At 45.2% G+C, this 22,233-nt stretch overlaps 1 protein-coding gene and 1 long non-coding RNA gene across 3 annotated transcripts in view; both read right to left on the reverse strand.

Moving 5' to 3' along the window:
* Positions 1-22,233, reverse strand: part of LOC149970189 (uncharacterized) — a 363,175-nt gene that overhangs the window by 39,287 nt on the left and 301,655 nt on the right. The window lies entirely within an intron of this gene.
* On the reverse strand, positions 4,369-20,915 carry LOC110487855 (low density lipoprotein receptor adapter protein 1-A). Of its 2 annotated transcripts, XR_005041358.2 has the most exons (10): positions 20,694-20,914; positions 13,068-13,210; positions 12,522-12,634; positions 12,189-12,303; positions 10,888-10,960; positions 8,669-8,761; positions 8,071-8,207; positions 7,952-7,986; positions 5,094-5,539; positions 4,369-5,054 (listed from the first exon to the last, which is right to left on the reverse strand). XR_005041358.2 is itself a non-coding variant. In XM_036971553.2 (9 exons), the coding sequence occupies exons 1-9, from the start codon at positions 20,776-20,778 to the stop codon at positions 5,389-5,391; spliced, it is 945 nt and encodes a 314-aa protein (XP_036827448.2). In that variant the 5' UTR covers positions 20,779-20,915; the 3' UTR covers positions 4,369-5,388. The 2 variants fall into 2 exon arrangements, 1 of the variants encoding a protein (XP_036827448.2); XM_036971553.2 differs by having other exon boundaries at positions 4,369-5,539; positions 20,694-20,915.

Here is a 22,233-nt window from a genome sequence, read left to right on the forward strand (position 1 = left end):
AAATGGAGTTATGGATTTGTTTTAGTCTTTTTTTTTTTTTTTTTCATGTATTCAACCCTAGGGACTTCCTCCACATGCACAGTGTATTCCAACCATTATTAATGAAGTAGTCCTAATGTATTGAACATAACTGCAGGTATGCCATTCAAATGCTGCAACTCTGGTCCTGGAGGGCTGCGGTGTGTGCAGGGTTTTGTTCCAACCCCAGTGCTGACGCATCCACTTCTCCAGACCAGAATCTGTTTAATCATGTGTGTTAGTGCTGGGCTTGAACAAAATCATGCACACAACTAACTCTCCCTGACCAAATATTCTAAACCGCTGCTACTCTAATCAACTCAAAGTCAAGACCATTCAGGCTTCAGCTTGATGTTGTGTTTCTCTGGAGAATCAGATCTAGGACAGGGTCATAGCTCCTAAAGCTCTTCAGCACCAGAAGCAAGGTACACCAGCTGTAGGGGCAAGGTACACCAGCTGTAGGGGCGAGGTACACCAGCTGTAGGGGCGAGGTACACCAGCTGTAGGGGCAAGGTACACCAGCTGTAGGGGCCAAGGTACACCAGCTGTAGGGGCCAAGGTACACCAGCTGTAGGGGTCAAGGTACACCAGCGGTAGGGGCCAGGTACAACAGCTGTAGGGGCGAGGTACACCAGCTGTAGGGGCGAGGTACACCAGCTGTAGGGGCAAGGTACACCAGCTGTAGGGGCAAGGTACACCAGCTGTAGGGGCAAGGTACACCAGCTGTAGGGGCAAGGTACACCAGCTGTAGGGGCAAGGTACACCAGCTGTATGGGCAAGGTACACCAGTTGTAGGGGCGAGGTACACCAGCTGTAGGGGCCAGGTACACCAGCTGTAGGGGCGAGGTACACCAGCTGTAGGGGCAAGGTACACCAGCTGTAGGGGCAAGGTACACCAGCTGTAGGGGCAAGGTACACCAGCTGTAGGGGTGAGGTACACCAGCTGTAGGGGCAAGGTACACCAGCTGTAGGGGCAAGGTACACCAGCTGTAGGGGCAAGGTACACCAGCTGTAGGGGTGAGGTACACCAGCTGTAGGGGCAAGGTACACCAGCTGTAGGGGCAAGGTACACCAGCTGTAGGGGCAAGGTACACCAGCTGTAGGGGCGAGGTACACCAGCTGTAGGGTGGATAGTAAAGCTCTGATAGAAGAAGGATAAAGAGACAGAGAGGTGTAGTTTGGTCCCCTGCTTCTGTTCTGTAGTCAGACAGTGTGAAGAGGACTCTGGAGAGTTGAGAGTAGTCAGTCAGTGTGAAGAGGACTCTGGAGAGTTGAGAGTAGTCAGTCGGTGTGAAGAGGACTCTGGAGAGTTGAGAGTAGTCAGACAGTGTGAAGAGGACTCTGGAGAGTTGAGAGTAGTCAGTCAGTGTGAAGAGGACTATGGAGAGTTGAGAGTAGTCACAACTGGAATGTTGTGGTAGAATGTTGGAATGTTGTGGTAGAATGTTGGAATGTTGTGGTAGAGTGCTGCACCCTGCTGGTGAAATCAACTGTATTTCAGTCTTCTACAGTGGCTTGTGAAAGTATTCACCCCCCCTTGGTATTTTTCCTATTTTGTTGCCTTAAAACCTGGAATTAAAATTGATTTTTTGGGGGGGGTTGTATCATTTGATTTACACAACATGCCTACCACTTTGAAAATGCAAAATATTTTTTATTTTGAAACAAACAAGAAATAAGACAAAAAAAAACTATTTACCCCCTCAAAATCAAGTTTCTTGGGGTGTCTATATAAGCTTGGTATTTTGCCCATTCTTCAAGGCAAAACTGCTCCAGCTCCTTCAAGTTGGATGGGTTCCGCTGGTGTACAGCAATCTAAGTCACACCACAGATTCTCAATTGGATTGATGTCTGGGCATTGATTAGGCCATTCCAAGACATTTAAATGTTTCCTCTTAAACCACTCAAGTGTTGCTGTAGCAGTATGCTTAGGGTCATTGTCCTGCTGGAAGGTGAACCTCCGTCACAGTCTCAAATCTCTGGAAGACTGAAACAAGTTTCCCTCAAGAATATCCTTGTATTTAGCACCATCCATCATTCCTTCAATTCTGACCAATGTCCTAGTCCCTGCCGATGAAAAACATCCCCACAGCATGATGCTGCCACCACCATGCTTCACTGCAAGGATGAGAGGTGTTGGGTTTGCGAAGACATAGCGTTTTCCATGATGACCAAAAAAGCTGACCAGAGTACCTTTTTCCATTTGTTTGGGGAGTCTCCCACGTTTGCTTATTCTTTTCTTTAAGCAATGGCCACTCTTCTGTAATTCCCAGCTCCGTGGAGTGTACAGCTTAAAGTGGTCCTATGGACAGATACTCCAATCTCCGCTGTGGAGCTTTGCAGCTCCTTCGAGATTATCTTTGGTCTTTTTGTTGTCTCTCTGGTTACTACCCTCCTTGCCTGGTCGGTGAGTTTTGGTGGGCGGCCCTCTCTTGGCAGGTTTGTTTCGGTGCCATATTCTTTACATGTTTTAATAATGGATTTAATGCTGCTCTGTGGGATGTTCAAAGTATCAGATATGTACCCTGATACCCTGATCTGTACTTCACAACTTTTTCCCTGCGCTCCTTGGTTTTCATGGTGCCGCCCCTTGCTTAGTGGTGTTGCAGACTCTGGGGCCTTTCAGAACAGGTTTAGATATGAGATCATGTGACGCTTAAAGTCCACCTGTGTGCAATCTATTCAACTAATTATTTGACTTCTGAAGGTAATTGGTTCTCCAGATCTTATTTAGGGGCTTCATAACAAAGGGGGTGAATACATATGCTCTCACCACTTTTCAGTTAAAAAAAAAATCATTTAAAACAAGTTTCTTATTTTTTATTTCACCTCACCAATTTGGATTGTGTCCATTACATGAAATCCAAATAAAAACCATTCATATTACAGGATGTAATGCAATACAAAACTCAAAGGGGGTGAATACTTTTGCAAGGCACTGTACGTTGTAATGGTATATAGCAGGGCAGCAGGAAGCCTAGTGGTTAGAGAGTTGGACTTGTAACCGAAAAGTCAAGGTAAAAATCTGTCGTTATGCCCCTGAACAAGGCAGTTGTTCCAAGGCCATCATTGAAAATAAGAATTTGTTCCTTAACTGACTTGCCTAGCTAAATAAAAGGTTTTAAAAAAATAGCATTAGAAGCTCAGCTTTTAACACCATAGTACCCTCCAAACTCGTCATTAAGCCTGGGACCGACAGGCTGCCCCCAGGTGGTGACTGACAGGCTGCCCCCAGGTGGTGGGGGTAGGAAACATCTCCACCCCGCTGATCCTCAACACTGGGGCCCCACAAGGGTGTGTTCTCAGCACTCTCCTATACTCCCTTGCAGCAGCGCCTCTTCAACCTCAGGAGGCTGAAGAAATTTGGCTTGTCACACTTTACACGTGCACAATCGAGAGCATCCTGTCGGGCTGTATCACCGCCTGGTACGGCAACTGCTCTGCCCACAACCGCAAGGCTCTCCAGAGGGTCGTGAGGTCTGCACAACGCATCACCGGGGGCAAACTATCTGCCCTCCAGGACACGTACACCACCCGATGTCACAGGAAGGCCAAAAAGATCATCAAGGACAACAACCACCCGAGCCACTGCCTGTTCACCCCGCTATCATCCAGAAGGCGAGGTCAGTACAGGTGCATTAAAGCTGGGACCGAGAGACTGAAAAACAGCTTCTATCTCAAGGCCATCAGACTGTTAAACAGCCACCACTAACATTGAGTGGCTGCTGCCAACACACTGACTCAACTCCCGCCACTAACAATTGGATGTAAATGTATCACTAGTCACTTTAAACAATGCCACTTTATAATGTTTACATACATAGGAGATGAGTAATGTAGGGTATATACACACTGTACTCTATACCATCTACTGCATCTTGCCTATGCTGTTCGGCCATCGCTCACCCATAGATTTATATGTACATATTCATTCCTTTACACGTGTGTGTGTGAGTGTGTAATATATATATATATATCACACACACACACACACACACACACAGTAGTTGTGAAATTGTTAGATATTACTGCATGGTCGGAACTAGAAGCACAAGCATTTCGCCACACTCGGATTAACATCTGCTAACCATGTGTATGTGACAAATAAAATTTGTTTTGAAGCATTGAGTTACAAAATTCCAGAAACTATCCCAAAATGTCCATGTTTTTCCAGAAATACAGATTGAAGGATTCCTGGAATAAGCCGGAAATCCAGAATACTCCAACCACAATTTCTGGAACATTTTGGATAAGTAGCTGGAATTGTACAACACAGGCAGCAACGCCCTCTCCGTCAGTGGGTGTTAAGCAACAAGAAAAATCCTTTCCTAAAAAGTATACCAAACATCCTTTTAAATTTCATATGCATGATTAAAAAGTTTTATTCAAAAAGTTATGCTGGTATACAGTACAGTACTACATGGTGCATTGGTCAATAGGGTCAAGATAGGTTACAGAACAGGCTGAAACTGGCCATGGAAGGAAGGATTTCAATATAGTACATCACTTTCCTGGGTCACATTAAGTAGGCACAAACAGGACAAAGAGTTTTGAATAAGTTGGAGAAAACAAATTCAGGAAGTACCTTTTTTTTTTTCTTTCTCCAAAGTGCTTTCTGCTGTTTCATGGCAACTGAACTAAACTCTAGTATGCAAAGACTACATCCCCTAAGCAAAGTAGGGAGTACCAACCTTGATCGTCTTGCTTGGTCTGTATAGAGGCTTTGTAGTATCAAGTGTGTTTATGTAGAAGACTAATCTAAAACGTAATGTGACAGATTTCTATTGAGATTTAGAGCTAAACTGACTGAAATTACACATCCCATCCCATCCAACACAAAATAAAGGTCCCAGTTCTAGTCCCTAGCCTCTACCCATAGGTTCCTCCTGGCGGCCCCGTGTAGATCTATAAAAACTAGGTGGGAAAAAAAACAAAACAATGACAGAAGCTCTCAACCTATGCAGTCCTTTCAGATCTATAAGGGGGAGGAGTCAACCTATGCAGTCCTTTCAGATCTATAAGGGGGAGGAGTCAACCTATCCAGTCTTTCAGATCTATAAGGGGGAGGAGTCAACCTATCCAGTCCTTTCAGATCTATAAGGGGGAGGAGTCAACCTATCCAGTCCTTTCAGATCTATAAGGGGGGAGGGAGTCAACTAGGGAATAAGGACAGAGGCAAGGGATCGGTTTGGAATGGGGCCAAAGCCAACTCTATGGGCCCCATCTCAAATTGAGCCCTAGACCTATGCAGACCTGAGAGGAGGAAACAAATATGGTGTGCTGTAGTTCCAGCGTAGGGCCTAGGGGTTGATTTGGGATTGGGCCAAAAAGCCGAAAGGCTGTGCCTCTCGGTTGCCCCCCGGTAGCCAATCAGAAGACAAAGAAGAAGTCATCTCCATTGGTGGTGTTCGATGTGTTCTGGTTGCATGTGTTCCCATTGGCCCGGTCAGGTTCTGTAAGCCAATCCTGGGGAGTCACCCCAACATCCAGGACCTGGGGGTTAGTACGGGACACTGCCAGTCTGGGGGGGGGGGGGGGGGGGGGGGGGGGTGAGAGACGGAAAGGAGAAAATGTGATGGAATGGGTGAGAGGATTGAAGAGAGGTAGATATGCATTGTAATCATGTAATGCACTGCAGGGATTGTTAACGGAGTCGGGTGTTCAAACCCCTCCAACCCCGACCTGCTCCACTGCAGAGGACTAGCAGATGTTGAATGATCAGACGTTAACTGATGCAGTATGTACAACAGTGGGTCCTACACAAATATACCTGAAGAAAACTTGATTGAACTCTCAATTAAAATTTGTATAGATGATATTAGTCGGTCTGGTAGGAGTTGACACAAACAGGAAGTTACTAAACATCAACAGAGTCACAACACATGAGACATGTATGCTGCCTTACCAAGCAAATAGACAGTAACTGCTCACAGCGTGGACATGAAAAATATATTTAATTTACATTGGTTTTCACAGTAACTTTAGTACAGTTACTGCTAACATGACCACCATTTTCTCCAAAACACAATAGAGACAGGATACGTGTCACATGATTAAGCATTTAGAGTAGCAAACATGACATGAACTAATTTGACCAAATGAGCAGTTACTGCCTTTTTGCTCTGTTTTATACATGAAGGGTGTTATTGTAGCACAAGGAGTGTTTATGGTTGGGTCAGTGGACTGTATAATGATGGTGTTTTAGGTTAGGTTGGGGGCGGGGTTAGAGTCCACTCTACACCAAACACACAGCAGTGTTACCTGGAGACAGTAAACAGAAAGGAGGTGGGGCTACACACTGCTGTCATTTCCTTATTCTGTCACACTTCATTTTCTGTCAGGGTTGGGCTGATTTTTAGGCTACATTAAGACTCAACCCCCCCCCCCACATTAAGATAATTCTGAATAAAGAAACTAAAATGATAAGACCTGCTTCCCCTATACTTAGTCCCACAGCCTAAAGCCTAGTCCCACAGCCTAGTCCCACAGCCTAAAGCCTAGTCCCACAGCCTAGTCCCACAGCCTAAAGCCTAGTCCTAAAGCCTAGTCCCACAGCCTAAAGCCTAGTCCCACAGCCTAGTCCCACAGCCTAGTCCCACAGCCTAAAGCCTAGTCCCACAGCCTAGTCCCACAGCCTAAAGCCTAGTCCCACAGCCTAGTCCCACAGCCTAAAGCCTAGTCCCACAGCCTAAAGCCTAGTCCCACAGCCTAGTCCCACAGCCTAGTCCCACAGCCTAGTCCCACAGCCTAGTCCCACAGCCTAGTCCCACAGCCTAGTCCCACAGCCTAGTCCCACAGCCTAGTCCCACAGCCTAGTCCCACAGCCTAGTCCCACAGCCTAGTCCCACAGCCTAGTCCCACAGCCTAAAGTCTAGTCACACAGCCTAGTCCTAAAGCCTAGTCCCACAGCCTAGTCCTAAAGCCTAGTCCCACAGCCTAAAGCCTAGTCCCACAGCCTAGTCCCACAGCCTAGTCCCACAGCCTAGTCCCACAGCCTAGTCCCACAGCCTAAAGCCTAGTCCCACAGCCTAGTCCCACAGCCTAGTCCCACAGCCTAGTCCCACAGCCTAGTCCCACAGCCTAAAGTCTAGTCCCACAGCCTAAAGCCTAGTCACACAGCCTAGTCCTAAAGCCTAGTCCCACAGCCTAGTCCTAAAGCCTAGTCCCACAGCCTAAAGCCTAGTCCCACAGCCTAGTCCCACAGCCTAGTCCCACAGCCTAAAGCCTAGTCCCACAGCCTAAAGCCTAGTCCCACAGCCTAGTCCCACAGCCTAAAGCCTAGTCCCACAGCCTAAAGCCTAGTCCCACAGCCTAGTCCCACAGCCTAGTCCCACAGCCTAGTCCCACAGCCTAGTCCCACAGCCTAAAGCCTGTTCATTATACATTGCATCTGTTTGGCTTCTTTATTGAACAAAAACATAACTGATTAATTGAACGTAATATTTGCGTACAGGATTTGTTTGTCCTAAAAATCTATCGTTTCAACATTTTCTATGCATTTATACAATGACATGTTTGATATACATACGGTACATTTGTACAGACTACACCTAATATTGAAGATAAGAGGTATTTGGATTTAATTAAAATGTCCTTTAATTCAAATTCTAAACGCAATTCTATATCCTGTTTACTGCTTCAATTAAAATTCAATAATTGAGATGTATGAGGCAGTCTGAATTCAAGTCTGAATTGAGGCCAACCCTGTTCTCGGTTTCATCTCTACCTCTGACCATTTCTCTAGTCTAACCTTGTAAGTCTGATGATCCATTATAGTCGGAGCTGTGGAGTCACATTCTCCAAAAGCGGCAATCACTCTCAGGCAAATCTGATCTGAGCAAATCAATGAGCCGATTGATTTCTGTGGTCAATCAGCAGCAAGAAGTGACTCGCTTTATTGACAACAGATACATTTTTAGGATGAGTGTCTTACCTAGAAAAAGCCTCATCCAAGTCTTCCTCAATTTCCTGCAAGAGAGAAAGATTGTGAGTTTCTGTATCCAAAATATTTTTCCCCCATTTAAAGAGAGAAACGGTTGACTTGAGACGTACCCAGACAGTGTTATTGTTATCAATGTCCTCGGGAGCGGTGTGGTCGTCCACCTGGAACTCCTCGTTGCCATTGGTTTCCAGAACCACGGCAACATGAGTCCGTTCCTCCAGGTCCAGTAGGTTACCCGTGGCAACATCTATGGAGACAAAAATCAGCCAATCAAAATCAGTAAAGTTGAGTGTTTACAGTTCGACTCCAACTGCCTACAGAATTTTTTTTTTTAAATCCTAGGGATCCAACCAAGGCCTCAGTAGGAGGAAATACAAGACAGACATTTCATTGCTAAATAACATAAAGTAAATGTTATTCTGATTTACACTGTAGTCATTTAGCAGATGCTCTTATCCAGAGAGACAATTAGTGCTTTCCATCGTAACATAAATCTGTTGAACATTAAAAAATAAAAAAAACTCTGAACGTCTGCATTGGATAAAGATGGAGAGCGTGTGTGTTTGAGGGCTGCGTTTACACAACCAGTACAATTCTGATATTTTTCCAGAGCTGATCGGATTGGTGAAAAAAAAACAAAATCAGAATTGGGCTTCATGTGAAAATGCAGCCTCAGTCTCGCTCTGTGTGTGATGTGTTTCACCTTACCTTCTTTCAGACTAGCCAGGCTGTTGGATCCTTCTAATTGGGAGCTGCCGGATGCTTCTCCAGCCGAGCCGGACTTCACCCTCTTCCCTTTCTCTACAAGACACAAAATACTACCATCAACACACACAGCTACTGAACAGCTACTACCCCCCCCCCCCCACCAGCCAAAAGACAGCAGAAACAATTCAGCAAAGCGGCTACCGAACAGCAGCTACCGAACAGCAGCTACCGAACAGCAGCTACCGAACAGCAGCTACCGAACAGCAGCTACCGAACAGCAGCTACCGAACAGCAGCTACCGAACAGCAGCTACCGAACAGCAGCTACCGAACAGCAGCTACCGAACAGCAGCTACCGAACAGCAGCTACCCAGGCTTTTTGCTTTGACAGCCTTTGTATTTTGTTGTTGCACCGCCTCACCTCACTGGACTCAACCCACACCTCTAATACACATGCTGCAGCTGCTACTCTGTTAATTATCTATCCTGAATCCCTAGTCACTTATACCCCCCCCCCCCCTAACCTACATATTACTTCAACAACCTGGTACCCCTGCACCAGTACTCCTTGTACATAGCCTCGTTGCTGTCATGATACCATTTTTCTTCCTCCTCCTTTTAGCAAATGTCTTCCTTTTTAACTCTGCACTGTTGTTTAAGGGCTCTTAACTAAACTTGTTGTGGGTGAAGTCTACACCGGTTTTATTCGCAGCATGTGACAAATAACATTTGATTTTATATAGAAAATGCTAAATTGTGACCTTGTGTGTAAATAAATGTACGTGTCCCCATCTCTCGGTTTGCGTGTAATAGGGTGTGTGTATTGCAACAATCTAATGCTATTGGCTGCATACACATATTTAAAACAGATGCCAGTGTAGCGAAATGCTTGTGTTTCTAGCTCCGACAGTGCAGTAACATTTAACAAGTAATGTCTAACAATACACAGCAATATAAAAAAGATTCAAGGCGAGCAATGTCGGAGTGTATATATATATATATATATATAAATACAAATATATAAATGGCCAGTATATGATAGAATATATAGCATATGTAACATTACAGTAATAGTTGGACTTAACTAGTATACAGTATATACACATATGAAGTGGGTAAAACAGGATGTAAACATTATTAAAGTGACCAGCGTTCCATGACCATGTCCATAGCAGCTTCTAAGTAACCGGATGCTAGCCGGCTAGTGACGACGACTAAAGTTCAGGGCAGGGGGAACTGGGCAGGGGGCCGGCTAGTGACGACGACTAAAGTTCAGGGCAGGGGGCCGGCTAGTGACGACGACTAAAGTTCAGGGCAGGGGGAACTGGGCAGGGGGCCGGCTAGTGACGACGACTAAAGTTCAGGGCAGGAGGCCGGCTAGTGACGACGACTAAAGTTCAGGGCAGGAGGCCGGCTAGTGACGACGACTAAAGTTCAGGGCAGAGGAACTGGGCAGGGGGCCGGCTAGTGACGACGACTAAAGTTCAGGGCAGGGGGCCGGCTAGTGACGACGACTAAAGTTCAGGGCAGGGGGAACTGGGCAGAGGGCCGGCTAGTGACGACAACTAAAGTTCAGGGCAGGGGAAACTGGGCAGGAGGCCGGCTAGTGACGACGACTAAAGTTCAGGGCAGGAGGCCGGCTAGTGACGACGACTAAAGTTCAGGGCAGAGGAACTGGGCAGGGGGCCGGCTAGTGACGACGACTAAAGTTCAGGGCAGGGGGAACTGGGCAGAGGGCCGGCTAGTGACGACGACTAAAGTTCAGGGCAGGGGAAACTGGGCAGGAGGCCGGCTAGTGACGACAACTAAAGTTCAGGGCAGGGGAAACTGGGCAGGAGGCCGGCTAGTGACGACGACTAAAGTTCAGGGCAGGGGGAACTGGGCAGGAGGCCGGCTAGTGACGACGACTAAAGTTCAGGGCAGGGGAACCGGGCAGGAGGCCGGCTAGTGACGACGACTAAAGTTCAGGGCAGGGGGAACTGGGCAGGAGGCCGGCTAGTGACGACGACTAAAGTTCAGGGCAGGGGAACCGGGCAGGAGGCCGGCTAGTGACGACGACTAAAGTTCAGGGCAGGGGGAACTGGGCAGGAGGCCGGCTAGTGGGGACTATTTAACAGTCGGATGATCTTGAGATGGAAGCCGTTTTTCCAGCCTCAGCTTTGATACACCTGTACAGACCGTCCCCTTCTGGAGGGTAGCAGGGTTTGAACAGCAACCTACCTTCTTTGGCAACCTGCCAGAACTCAAAGGCCACTTTAAAGGCCTGTGCTACAGTCAGAGTCACTGCCTGGGCCTAGGAGAGAAAGAGACCATTCACAAAGTTGTTATAATGCTATAAGCCCCAATGAAACAACTTTAACAATCAAAAGGACACTGAAATTAAGAGTACAGATTATTTTAAAAATGGGACAACAATACAAACGTTATTGAACAAGACCATTTGAAAAATATACTTTTATTAAGTAAAATGTATGTATGCATGTATGAGTGTTTTTCAGAATCCCAGCAACACATGCAGTCGAAAAAGAGAAGGTTGCACTCCTCGCAACCCCAATGTTTCCCCCGGGGGAACGAGAGAAGGCCAGTCAGATGTAGGGGTTATATTGGAAGCAAACATGTTTTAAGGCAGGCTTTTGTTCCAGCCCCCGCTTTAATATACCCGAATCAGGTGCTCAAAGTGCTGCTGAGCAGCTGATTAGTAGAGTCAGCTGGGTTAGAGCAGGACTGGAACAAAACCCTGCACAACCAGTAGTTATAGTAGGAAGTTCGATCCTGTTCCAAGGAGTGGATTCATTTCCGTGTCTATCCCCTTCCCTAACCCCTAGAGCAGCATTTCCTCAACCCTGGTCCTCCAGTACCCCCAACAGCATAACCCTGGTCCTCCAGTACCCCCCCCCCCCCAACACTGCCACCCTGGTCCTCCAGTACCCCCAACACTGTCACCCTGGTCCTCCAGTACCCCCAACACTGTCACCCTGGTCCTCCAGTACCCCCAACACTGTCACCCTGGTCCTCCAGTACCCCCAACACTGTCACCCTGGTCCTCCAGTACCCCCAACACTGCCACCCTGGTCCTCCAGTACCCCCAACACTGCCACCCTGGTCCTCCAGTACTCTTACGATCTCTTAAAACTAGAGACATCTGTGGCATTGTGTGGCGTGACAAAACTGCACATTTTAGAGGCCTTTTATTGTCCCCCAGCACAAGGTGCACCTGTGTAATGATCAAGCTGTTTAAATCAGCTTCTTGATATGCCACACCTGTCAGGTGGATGGATTATCTTGGCAAAGGAGAAATGCTCACTAACATGTATATAAAACCAATTTGAGCACAACATTGGGGATAAATAAGCTTTTTTTGTGCAGTATGGAACATTTCTGGGATCTTTCCTTTCAGCTCAAGTGTAGAGAAGTAAAAATAATAGTTTACAGGAGGTCCAAGCAGAGGCATAAGAATATTTCTTAGACTCATCCAGTCCTTTCAGATTATAGTGGTTGTTGTGGTGTCAGTTCACACTCACCACTTTCCTCTTGGAGCAGAGGTAGGCGTGGCACTCCAGTGTTCCGTTGAGGGTGTTCTGGGAAATGTAGGCAAACACCTTGTCGTGCAGCTTGTCCGCCGTGCAGTAGGATATCCTGCAGGACACAAGGGCAAAGGTTAAAATGTCAGAGGGCAAAATAAATTCAGCGGTTTACAGTTATGGTTCAAAATGGCAAGTGTCCTCAGAGAGAGGGAGGAGAGAGAGGAGAGGGGGGGATAGAGAGAGATCACCCAGCTCTGTGGAGGTCTGGTCTCCTGTAGGGAGATGTATTTTTTTTTTTAAACAATTGCCCTCTCCCCACCACACACACACCTGTATATGGAGATGTTGTCTAGCAGCTGGTTGGTCAGACTATCGTAGAGCATTATACCCTGAGGAGAAACCTTCAGAGAAACCTTCGGAGGCTTCTTACCTCCCGCTTTGGCCTGGAGGGGATAGAGTTGAAGACAGAGAATATAGATTCATTACAAATCATTTATTCCTAATGGCCTTGGCCTGGATCAATATGAGATAACAATAATTAGACAAAGATCTTAAAATAATAAATCACAATAATAGCAAGATAATACATATATCTATCAGTAAGCATGGACGCTAAGAAAAAAGATTATCAACAATATAATGAAACAGCTAAACAGCTAAACAGCTAAACATGCAGCTAATGGATCGTTTGTTTTTAAAGGAGCAGGCCACGTTATTTAGTTATCGTGAAGCACTTAAGAAAAAAAATAAAGTGCTGTTCTTGAGAGAAAAAGCAATCAAGATCAACTCCAAAAATATAATCTAAAATCAAGAGTTTAGTAACTTCCTGTGCTTTGGAATTCCAATCCCTCCTACTTGTGTGGCATCACAGCTCACCGTGGCAACGATCCTCTTGACAGCAGCTGCTGATAGGTCCTCTCCTTTGGCCTGGTCCACCAGGGTCATGCCTAGGTGGCGGAGGTTAAAGGTCATGCCCTCCACAACAGTCTCCCTCGTGTCGGTCCAGTTCTCAGGAAGTTCTAGAGAGACAGGTTATAAGATTGTAAGGAATAGGAGGGTTAACCACAGCAAGGTTATAAGATTGTAAGGAATAGGAGGGTTAACCACAGCAAGGTTATAAGATTGTAAGGAATAGGAGGGTTAACCACAGCAAGGTTATAAGATTGTAAGGAATAGGAGGGTTAACCACAGCAAGGTTATAAGATTGTAAGGAATAGGAGGGTTAACCACAGCAAGGTTATAAGATTGTAAGGAATAGGAGGGTTAACCACAGCAAGGTTATAAGATTGTAAGGAATAGGAGGGTTAACCACAGCAAGGTTATAAGATTGTAAGGAATAGGAGGGTTAACCACAGCAAGGTTATAAGATTGTAAGGAATAGGAGGGTTAACCACAGCAAGGTTATAAGATTGTAAGGAATAGGAGGGTTAACCACAGCAAGGTTATAAGATTGTAAGGAATAGGAGGGTTAACCACAGCAAGGTTATAAGATTGTAAGGAATAGGAGGGTTAACCACAGCAAGGTTATAAGATTGTAAGGAATAGGAGGGTTAACCACAGCAAGGTTATAAGATTGTAAGGAATAGGAGGGTTAACCACAGCAAGGTTATAAGATGGTAAGGAATAGGAGGGTTAACCACAGCAAGGTTATAAGATGGTAAGGAATAGGAGGGTTAACCACAGCAAGGTTTTATAGTAAAACAAAAACTGAAACTAAATAAAAGAAATACAATTTAGTAAACTGAAGAAAAGAAAAATCCTAACAAATGATGGTTATTATCTTCTAAACTTTGGCCAAAAATCTAAATGGAGTTTAATGCTGAAAGTAGATGCGGAGGGTTTTAAATAGCTAGTGATAATGAAGCACAAGCTAGGCCACTAACTAACAGGGAAGAAATCACTAGCTATCACTAGCTATCACTAGCTATCACTAACTATCACTAACTATCACTAGCTATCACTAACTAACAGGGAAGAAATCTGAGGTGTGAGCACGGAGCGCGACTGGGCCAAGCTAGAGCAGCTTGTGAAGTTGCTGGAGCCGTTCGCAATCCACACTGACTTCAAACTGACAGCCGGTCACTGTCTGATGTGGTACCGTGCCGTCTCAACCTCGAGTCACACTTGCAGTCAACTACTGTTGCAAAACAGTTGGCACAGGTCCTCCTGAAGTCACTGCGTGAGCGCTTTGCATGCATACTGAATCCTCTGGCAGCTTCAATCCTCACTCTACAGCAGCTTGCTCAACATAGATGGAGCTGATGAGGGAAGCAGAGTCTTTTGTACTTCAGCAAATCAGAGAGTACAGCCATGGAGCAGCAGGACCCCAAGCAAGATGTCAGCACGATGAATCGAGCAAGCATCTCGACCACAGTTCTTCCGAAATATAGCTTCCTCGTATCTAAGACTGTCTGAGGGTCTCCCCTGGCAGGGCATTGTGTCCTGTGTGAGCTGTGGAAATACCTGGAAGAGGTAAAGCTGGGCATGTTTACAGAGTCACCGCTCCAGTTCTGGCAGGCAAGGATGGCTGTTTATCCAAAGCTGTGGTTTCTGCCCCTGCGTCCCAAGCGTTCGTGGAGAGAATATTCTGTCTGTGGACAACCGTCATCGGGCTTTAGAAACCAAACGACCACCTCTCTGGAACGCAGAGTCTTGTTTGGTTTAACAGAAACACGAACATAAGTTAGCATGGGCAGTGACCTTGAGGACTTTTGCCATTTTTTACATTTATTTAGTCAACTGGGCAGGACTTCCAACTTCATTGGCTGACCCCTCCTGATGACCCGGTTGGCATGACCTAATGACCCAGGTGGTATGACCTAATGACCCGGTTGGTATGACCTAATGACCCGGTTGGTATGATCTAATGACCCGGTTGGTATGACCTAATGACCCGGGGTTGGAGTCATGACAGCAGGGTCATCAGGAAGGAATCAGTCAATTAATTTCTCTTGTAGAACAAAATGGACTATTTCAAGATAGAGAGGTCCTCAACGGTGTTTCCCACACTCTCACAGAAACCCTCATCACAGAGATGTTGTCTATCCAAGTCTATGGTCCCCATCTTCTTATGCATTACTGCCCCCCAGTGGCAAGAAGTGACATTCCAAAAAAAACTAACTATAAGCCTACGACACATAAATGTCTCAGACTCCCACAGCTACTTTCTCTCCCAAACACACACAAATATAACAAAAAAAAAAAATGTTCACAAAATAACCAGTAAATCAAGTCAGAAAACAGACAAACTAAAACTGAATTTCAAATAAAAATCTAAAAGCTAATATTAAAAATCACAAACCTATAATAAAAAGTCTGAACCATAGAGATATATACACTGGGATCAAGATCAAGGTCATGACCTCCAGGTTGTTCTCACGTGTTTCCAAGCAGCGAGGTGGGTCAAAGTCCAGATGCTATATTCAACTATGTTTGAGAACAGGGTCAATATGGAGGTAGATGTAGGTTGCTACATCTGTCTCTGAAATAGTGTTGAGTCAGTCGTGTGGAGCTAAAATATATTTTCCTTTAAAACAGGACTTTGAATATGAACATTAAAAAGCTGTCTAAAAATATTTAAAAAGACACTGTATATGGATCATGGTGAAAGAAAACTTTTAGGCAAAAGTACATGTTTTTACTCAGAACTAACCTACAGCTGACCTGCAAAAGAGAGCAAAATATTGAGGGGGAGAAAAGGGAAAGAATATTGAGACAAAAAAATGGAATAGTCTTGTACACTAACTTTGACAAGTAATGATAAGAGAAATATGTTTCTGTTCCAGAGTCTCCATCAAGGTTTTCATTCATTTTATCCTGGAGTACGTTATCTAGGACCAGCTACCCTCTATGAAACCTTTGCCTGACAACTTCTAGCCTACGGCGCCATCGCTAGCTGCACTCATCATGGAGAAGAAACATTAGTGGGCGTGGTATTTGGATAGAGCTGTGTGGATGGGAAGCCAGGCAAATTAAACCTTAACACGCAGTAGGTAACTTCATCCTACTTCCATGTTGAATTGAAGGAGAAAGACAGAATGCCAAACGGAGGGGGGGGGGGGGGGGGGGGGGGGAGTCAGTAATATAAACTATTGAAGTCCATTTTCTCATTCCTTATCGGTTCTGTAGCCTTCTAGAACTCTGGAGATCTAGTGCACACTGCCATACACACAGATGCACAAACACACCTGGTCTCACACACACAGACCTTCTCTCTCACCCAGACATGAGTGAGTGAGAGTGAGTGTGTGTGGTAACAAGCAGCTCAGCTTTGTGAAGAGGCTCCAGTAAGACCAGGCAGAAGGCATGCCTGAGGACCAAATAACAAGATGGATGGGTTAGGGTTCAGGGGTCAGTGAGGGGAATCAGCTGAATGTAGGGGTGTGGGGTGACAGACGCACGCCTAAAGATCGCCATTAATGACTTTCCCTTATCAATCTCTCAACAAACAAAAAAAAAAAAATCAAAGACTTTGGCAGAGATGGTTATGAAGGAAAGAGGTCAACTGAAGTGATTTCTGATGGACTTGTTCTTGAGTGCTTCTTTGTAGTTTGCATCATTGCCAAGTCTTCAAGTATGATACGATGAATGGAAGGAGGGAGAGAGAGAAATTAGGGGGAACAGTGGAGGGAGAAATGAAGGCGGCTAGGATATGTGTTTCTGCCATATAGATCCAGTGCATCACTTTAGGTCTACGGTCTACATAAAGTCTGTTATCTAGGGACATTGGACTACTAGGAGCCGACTTCTGACAGGGCTAACATCCAATGAAAACACTGCTTCTTAGAAGAGCAGAGAGGGTTCACGTTCATGTCAGGTTTCTGGATGTAGGTTGAACCTATAGACTACAGTGACACACACGATAACGCAGGGAGGTCGACCACTCAGTCCCAATGTAGATCAAAGGTCACAAAAACATTGCCACAGGAAACACACACACACCAGAGCCCTCTATCAACACAACAGCCAATTAGAATCCAGGGTTTTCAAGGTGGATGTAAATGACTGAACAAAAAATAATAGTGAATTCTCAGAACCCTGTCAACGACTGGAAAACGATGAGGAAAAACATTAAATTCACAGAAGTCAACACGTACTATAGGAGTGTGGGGGGGGGGGGGGGGGGGGGTAGAACTAAATGGATTTCACTGAAATAGGTATGACTGAATAAACATGACTAATTAGTGACTAATGAGTATTCTAAATCCTAAATGGTATGTTAGGTGGCTTTTACCTCAACCTGTTTCTAAAACCCTTTAACGCAAAATCCATCTGTTTGACATGGGACAAGAGGAAAGGAGAGGGTGAGGGGTGCTGGGACAAGAGGAAAGGAGAGGGTGAGGGGTGCTGGGACAAGAGGAAAGGAGAGGGTGAGGGGTGCTGGGACAAGAGGAAAGGAGAGGGTGAGGGGTGCTGGGACAAGAGGAAAGGAGAGGGTGAGGGGTGCTGGGACAAGAGGAAAGGAGAGGGTGAGGGGTGCTGGGACAAGAGGAAAGGAGAGGGTGAGGGGTGCTGGGACAAGAGGAAAGGAGAGGGTGAGGGGTGCTGGGACAAGAGGAAAGGAGAGGGTGAGGGGTGCTGGGACAAGAGGAAAGGAGAGGGTGAGGGGTGCTGGGACAAGAGGAAAGGAGAGGGTGAGGGGTGCTGGGACAAGAGGAAAGGAGAGGGTGAGGGGTGCTGGGACAAGAGGAAAGGAGAGGGTGAGGGGTGCTGGGACAAGAGGAAAGGAGAGGGTGAGGGGTGCTGGGACAAGAGGAAAGGAGAGGGTGAGGGGTGCTGGGACAAGAGGAAAGGAGAGGGTGAGGGGTGCTGGGACAAGAGGAAAGGAGAGGGTGAGGGGTGCTGGGACAAGAGGAAAGGGGAGGGTGAGGGGTGCTGGGACAAGAGGAAAGGAGAGGGTGAGGGGTGCTGGGACAAGAGGAAAGGGGAGGGTGAGGGGTGCTGGGACAAGAGGAAAGGAGAGGGTGAGGGGTGCTGGGACAAGAGGAAAGGGGAGGGTGAGGGGTGCTGGGACAAGAGGAAAGGGAGGGTGAGGGGTGCTGGACACAGTTTCCTGGGAGGAGATGGTAAATGGATTATGCATCTGTGCCGGAGGACAACTTCTATCCAAAAGGAAGATATTGTCCCCAGTCTACATGCCTGACCATGGCCAGTCCTGCAGGCTGAACGATATGGGTCAGTAGTAATGACTGACGACTCCCCCCCCCCTCTACCTGGAAAACAGATTCAGAAAACCCTAAACAGTCAGAAAGCCTACTGTAGATTAGAGGCCAGAAAGCAGGTCACTCACTGCCAGAAGCTTAAAAAAAAAAATCAACATTACCTACCTCTACCCTGTAGCTCTACATCACAGTTAAATCAACATTACATTTTGTGTTAACTTGAACATGATTTCATGAGTTATTTAACGAGGCAAGTCAGTTAAGAACAACATTTTTTTTTTTTAAACAATGGCGGCCTACCTCGGTCAAACCCTCCCTTAACCCGGATGACGCCAGGCCAAATTGTGCGCCTCCCTATGAGACTTCCGATCACAGTCGGTTGTGATACACCCCTGGATCGAACCAGGGTCTGTAGTGACGCCTCGAGCACTGAGACGCAGTGCCTTTAGACTGCTGTGCCACTCGGGAGGCCCCTTAAATAAAGAGGCTTTAATAAAAACACAATATCCGTAAGTGTGCGGAATGTTGACAACAGAGGAAGCACCAGCAGTTCCCAAACCTGAACCAAGCCACGCTGCGGACCAGAGAAGAGGTAAGAGCGATAACTGGGCCCAAAAATCGGATAAAAAATAAATGTAGAAGCTCACCAAGCGAGGGGTTTTTGTAAAATGTGTGTTGAATGTGGTTAAACAAAACATGTACCATATTTGCTACGTCTTATTTGATAGAATCTAAGTTTGGTTGTCGAGTGTACGGATATAAAAATTGAGAGAAAAAAAACAAACAAACACTTTATATCAGAGTTGCGCCCGTTGTTCACACGCGCATCTGCCCTCTCATTGGCTAGAACAGTCCCACCTGATCTTACCCCCCCCCCCACCCCCCGACTGCCTTCCATTTATATATCGGTTGTCAGAGCAGCCATTTGAGTATCTGGTTAATAACATGGATAATGTTACTGGCTGGTCCCTGTAGCTGATATCTTGTCTATAGTGATCAGTAGGTCTAGTTTCCCCGGCCGCCACCGAATCACCCACCTGGCCCAGGATCAAGTGAGATTTAGCACACAATCTGCATCCTACCCTATTCTCTACATAGTGCACTACTTTTGACCTGAGCCTTAAGGGACCCTGGTCAATAGTAGTGCACTGTCACGAATAGGGTGGCCACCTGACCTTTCATATGCCCCCACAGGAAAATATTGTTTGAGTAAAAGTTTTTAAAAAAGAACAAGTATTTGGTTGTAAAATGTACTTAAGTATCAAGTATTACGCACACTACAACTGACATTAATTTACAAACAAAGCAGGTGTTTAGTGAGTCCTCCAGATCAGAGGCAGTAGGGATGACCAGGGATGTTCTCTGTTTAGTGAGTCCTCCAGATCAGAGGCAGTAGGAGATGACCAGGGATATTCTCTGTTTAGTGAGTCCACCAGATCAGAGGCAGTAGGAATGTTCTCTTGATAAGTGAATTAGACCATTTTTCTGTCCTGTTAAAAACACTCAACATGTAACGAGTACTTTTTGGTGTCAGAGAAAATGTATGGAGTAAAAAGTACATTTTATTTATGAATGTAGTTGTCAAAATATAGTATAGTGAATACACACAAAAAAATACTTTAGAACTTTAAAAAGTATTTTACACCACTGCTATTTATGTACAGGCAAAAGTACCCTTATTAGGCTACTGTAATAGTACTCTGAACAGTGTCAGTAAAACAGTGTCCCAATATAGGGACAAAGTAGACAGCGTACAGGAAATAGAGTACCGTTATCCAAACATGCAATTAAGTCATTGCACGAGAGATGAATATGGTTATCAAGGGTGTGGTGCATTTCAGGCTCTGATCTCAAATTGGGAAGATTTGGTGATAGTGGATTACTAGATAGTTATGTCCTCAGCCTACACTGCCAGTTCTATCGACCCCCCCCCACACACAAAAGCGGTATTATATTGCAACCGAGTTAATGTCATAAGAAAACACGTAGTTGCTACATGTTTGTTTTTTACTTAATTGGTAGCGTAATGGTGCCACCAATCATGACAACAGTAGGCCAGCCTAGTGAGTGAACTAATGACAAACATGCAATGGATATACGATTGATGAGATTATGTGAAAGTGTTGCACTGGATGTAACAAGAGTTATTAAATAGCCAACAAACGTTTAGAAATTCGGCATAACATGAAAATTGGACCCACAAACATAAAAACAGAAATTGGCAAGTGTTAATAATTCGCTGTGTTTACACCACTAAAACAATGTTTTTGTTGTCGAATGCTTTGTTCGGTATAAATAAGATAATCAGAGGAAGTTTTCACTTAATTAAAACAAATCTTACTTTTATGTTTGCCGGAATTCCAAGACCGTTTCGCGATGCTTGGACTTCGGATGATCGCTCTTCCAGCCGACCGTAAGGCATCCATCACCGACTTTAGTGTTTGTAGACCGCAGAGCTCCAAAGACTGTAGTTGACTTCGAGTCTTTGGAATGAGTTGAAGTAGGACCCGGTGGACGGGGCTATATCCGCTAATCAACCGAACGGGGATCCCCACGGTCACATACGTCAGGAGGGAATCCCAAGAGGTCAAAATAGTGTCAAACTGCCTTTGCTTTATTACCGATGATCTGCAACTGTGATATCAACAAGTGATAACGAAATGCTAGACTACTTGTCACAATGTTTTAAAACATTATTATTATTTTTTTTTAAAGCGCAACAGTCATGAGTTATCAACAAAAAATTGCGTACTGTCGTCTCCTTGTGGTCATAAACTTTAACACTCCTGCATTCAATTCTAATCCGTAATCAGTATTGAAGTAAAAAGGTATGTTCACAGACAAATAGGAACTCTTATATTTCTCATCAAGTTTTCCACTCATTGGAGGTACAATTGTTTAATGCTCTGGTGCATTTGTAGTCTTAACAAGAGCCTGATGTCTAGACGGATGTCAACATCAGAGATATTCTTATCTGAGGGAGAGAGAGAGAGAGAGAGAGATATTCTTATCTGAGAGAGAGAGAGAGAGAGAGAGAGAGATATTCTTATCTGAGAGAGAGAGAGATATTCTTATCTGAGAGAGAGAGAGAGAGAGAGAGAGAGATATTCTTATCTGAGAGAGAGAGAGATATTCTTATCTGAGAGAGAGAGAGATATTCTTATCTGAGAGAGAGAGAGATATTCTTATCTGAGAGAGAGAGATATTCTTATCTGAGAGAGAGAGAGAGAGAGAGAGAGAGAGAGATATTCTTATCAGAGAGAGAGAGAGAGAGAGAGAGAGATATTCTTATCTGAGAGAGAGAGAGAGAGAGAGAGAGAGAGATATTCTTATCTGAGAGAGAGAGAGAGAGAGAGATATTCTTATCTGAGAGAGAGAGAGAGAGAGAGAGATATTCTTATCTGAGAGAGAGAGAGAGAGAGAGAGAGAGAGATATTCTTATCTGAGAGAGAGAGAGAGAGAGAGAGAGATATTCTTATCTGAGAGAGAGAGAGATATTCTTATCTGAGAGAGAGAGAGAGAGAGAGAGATATTCTTATCTGAGAGAGAGAGAGATATTCTTATCTGAGAGAGAGAGATATTCTTATCTGAGAGAGAGAGAGATATTCTTATCTGAGAGAGAGAGAGAGAGAGAGAGAGAGAGATATTCTTATCTGAGAGAGAGAGAGAGAGAGAGATATTCTTATCTGAGAGAGAGAGAGAGAGAGAGAGAGAGATATTCTTATCTGAGAGAGAGAGAGAGATATTCTTATCTGAGAGAGAGATAGAGAGAGATATTCTTATCTGAGAGAGAGAGATATTCTTATCTGAGAGAGAGAGAGATATTCTTATCTGAGAGAGAGAGATATTCTTATCTGAGAGAGAGAGAGAGAGAGAGATAT

This window comes from Oncorhynchus mykiss, chromosome 30, assembly GCF_057628025.1.
Source record: "Oncorhynchus mykiss isolate SJ-2025 chromosome 30, ASM5762802v1, whole genome shotgun sequence".
Lineage (NCBI taxonomy): Eukaryota > Metazoa > Chordata > Actinopteri > Salmoniformes > Salmonidae > Oncorhynchus > Oncorhynchus mykiss.

Excerpts from the sequence above, each read along its gene's own strand:
- LOC110487855 (XM_036971553.2), bottom strand. The coding sequence starts at position 20,778 with ATGGATGCCTTACGGTCGGCTGGAAGAGCGATCATCCGAAGTCCAAGC. Across the intron at positions 12,635-13,067 it reads TCAAGAGGATCGTTGCCACG|GCCAAAGCGGGAGGTAAGAA; the intron begins GTGAGCTGTGAT and ends TATCCCCTCCAG. Across the intron at positions 8,208-8,668 it reads CCTGGCTAGTCTGAAAGAAG|ATGTTGCCACGGGTAACCTA; the intron begins GTAAGGTGAAAC and ends TTGTCTCCATAG.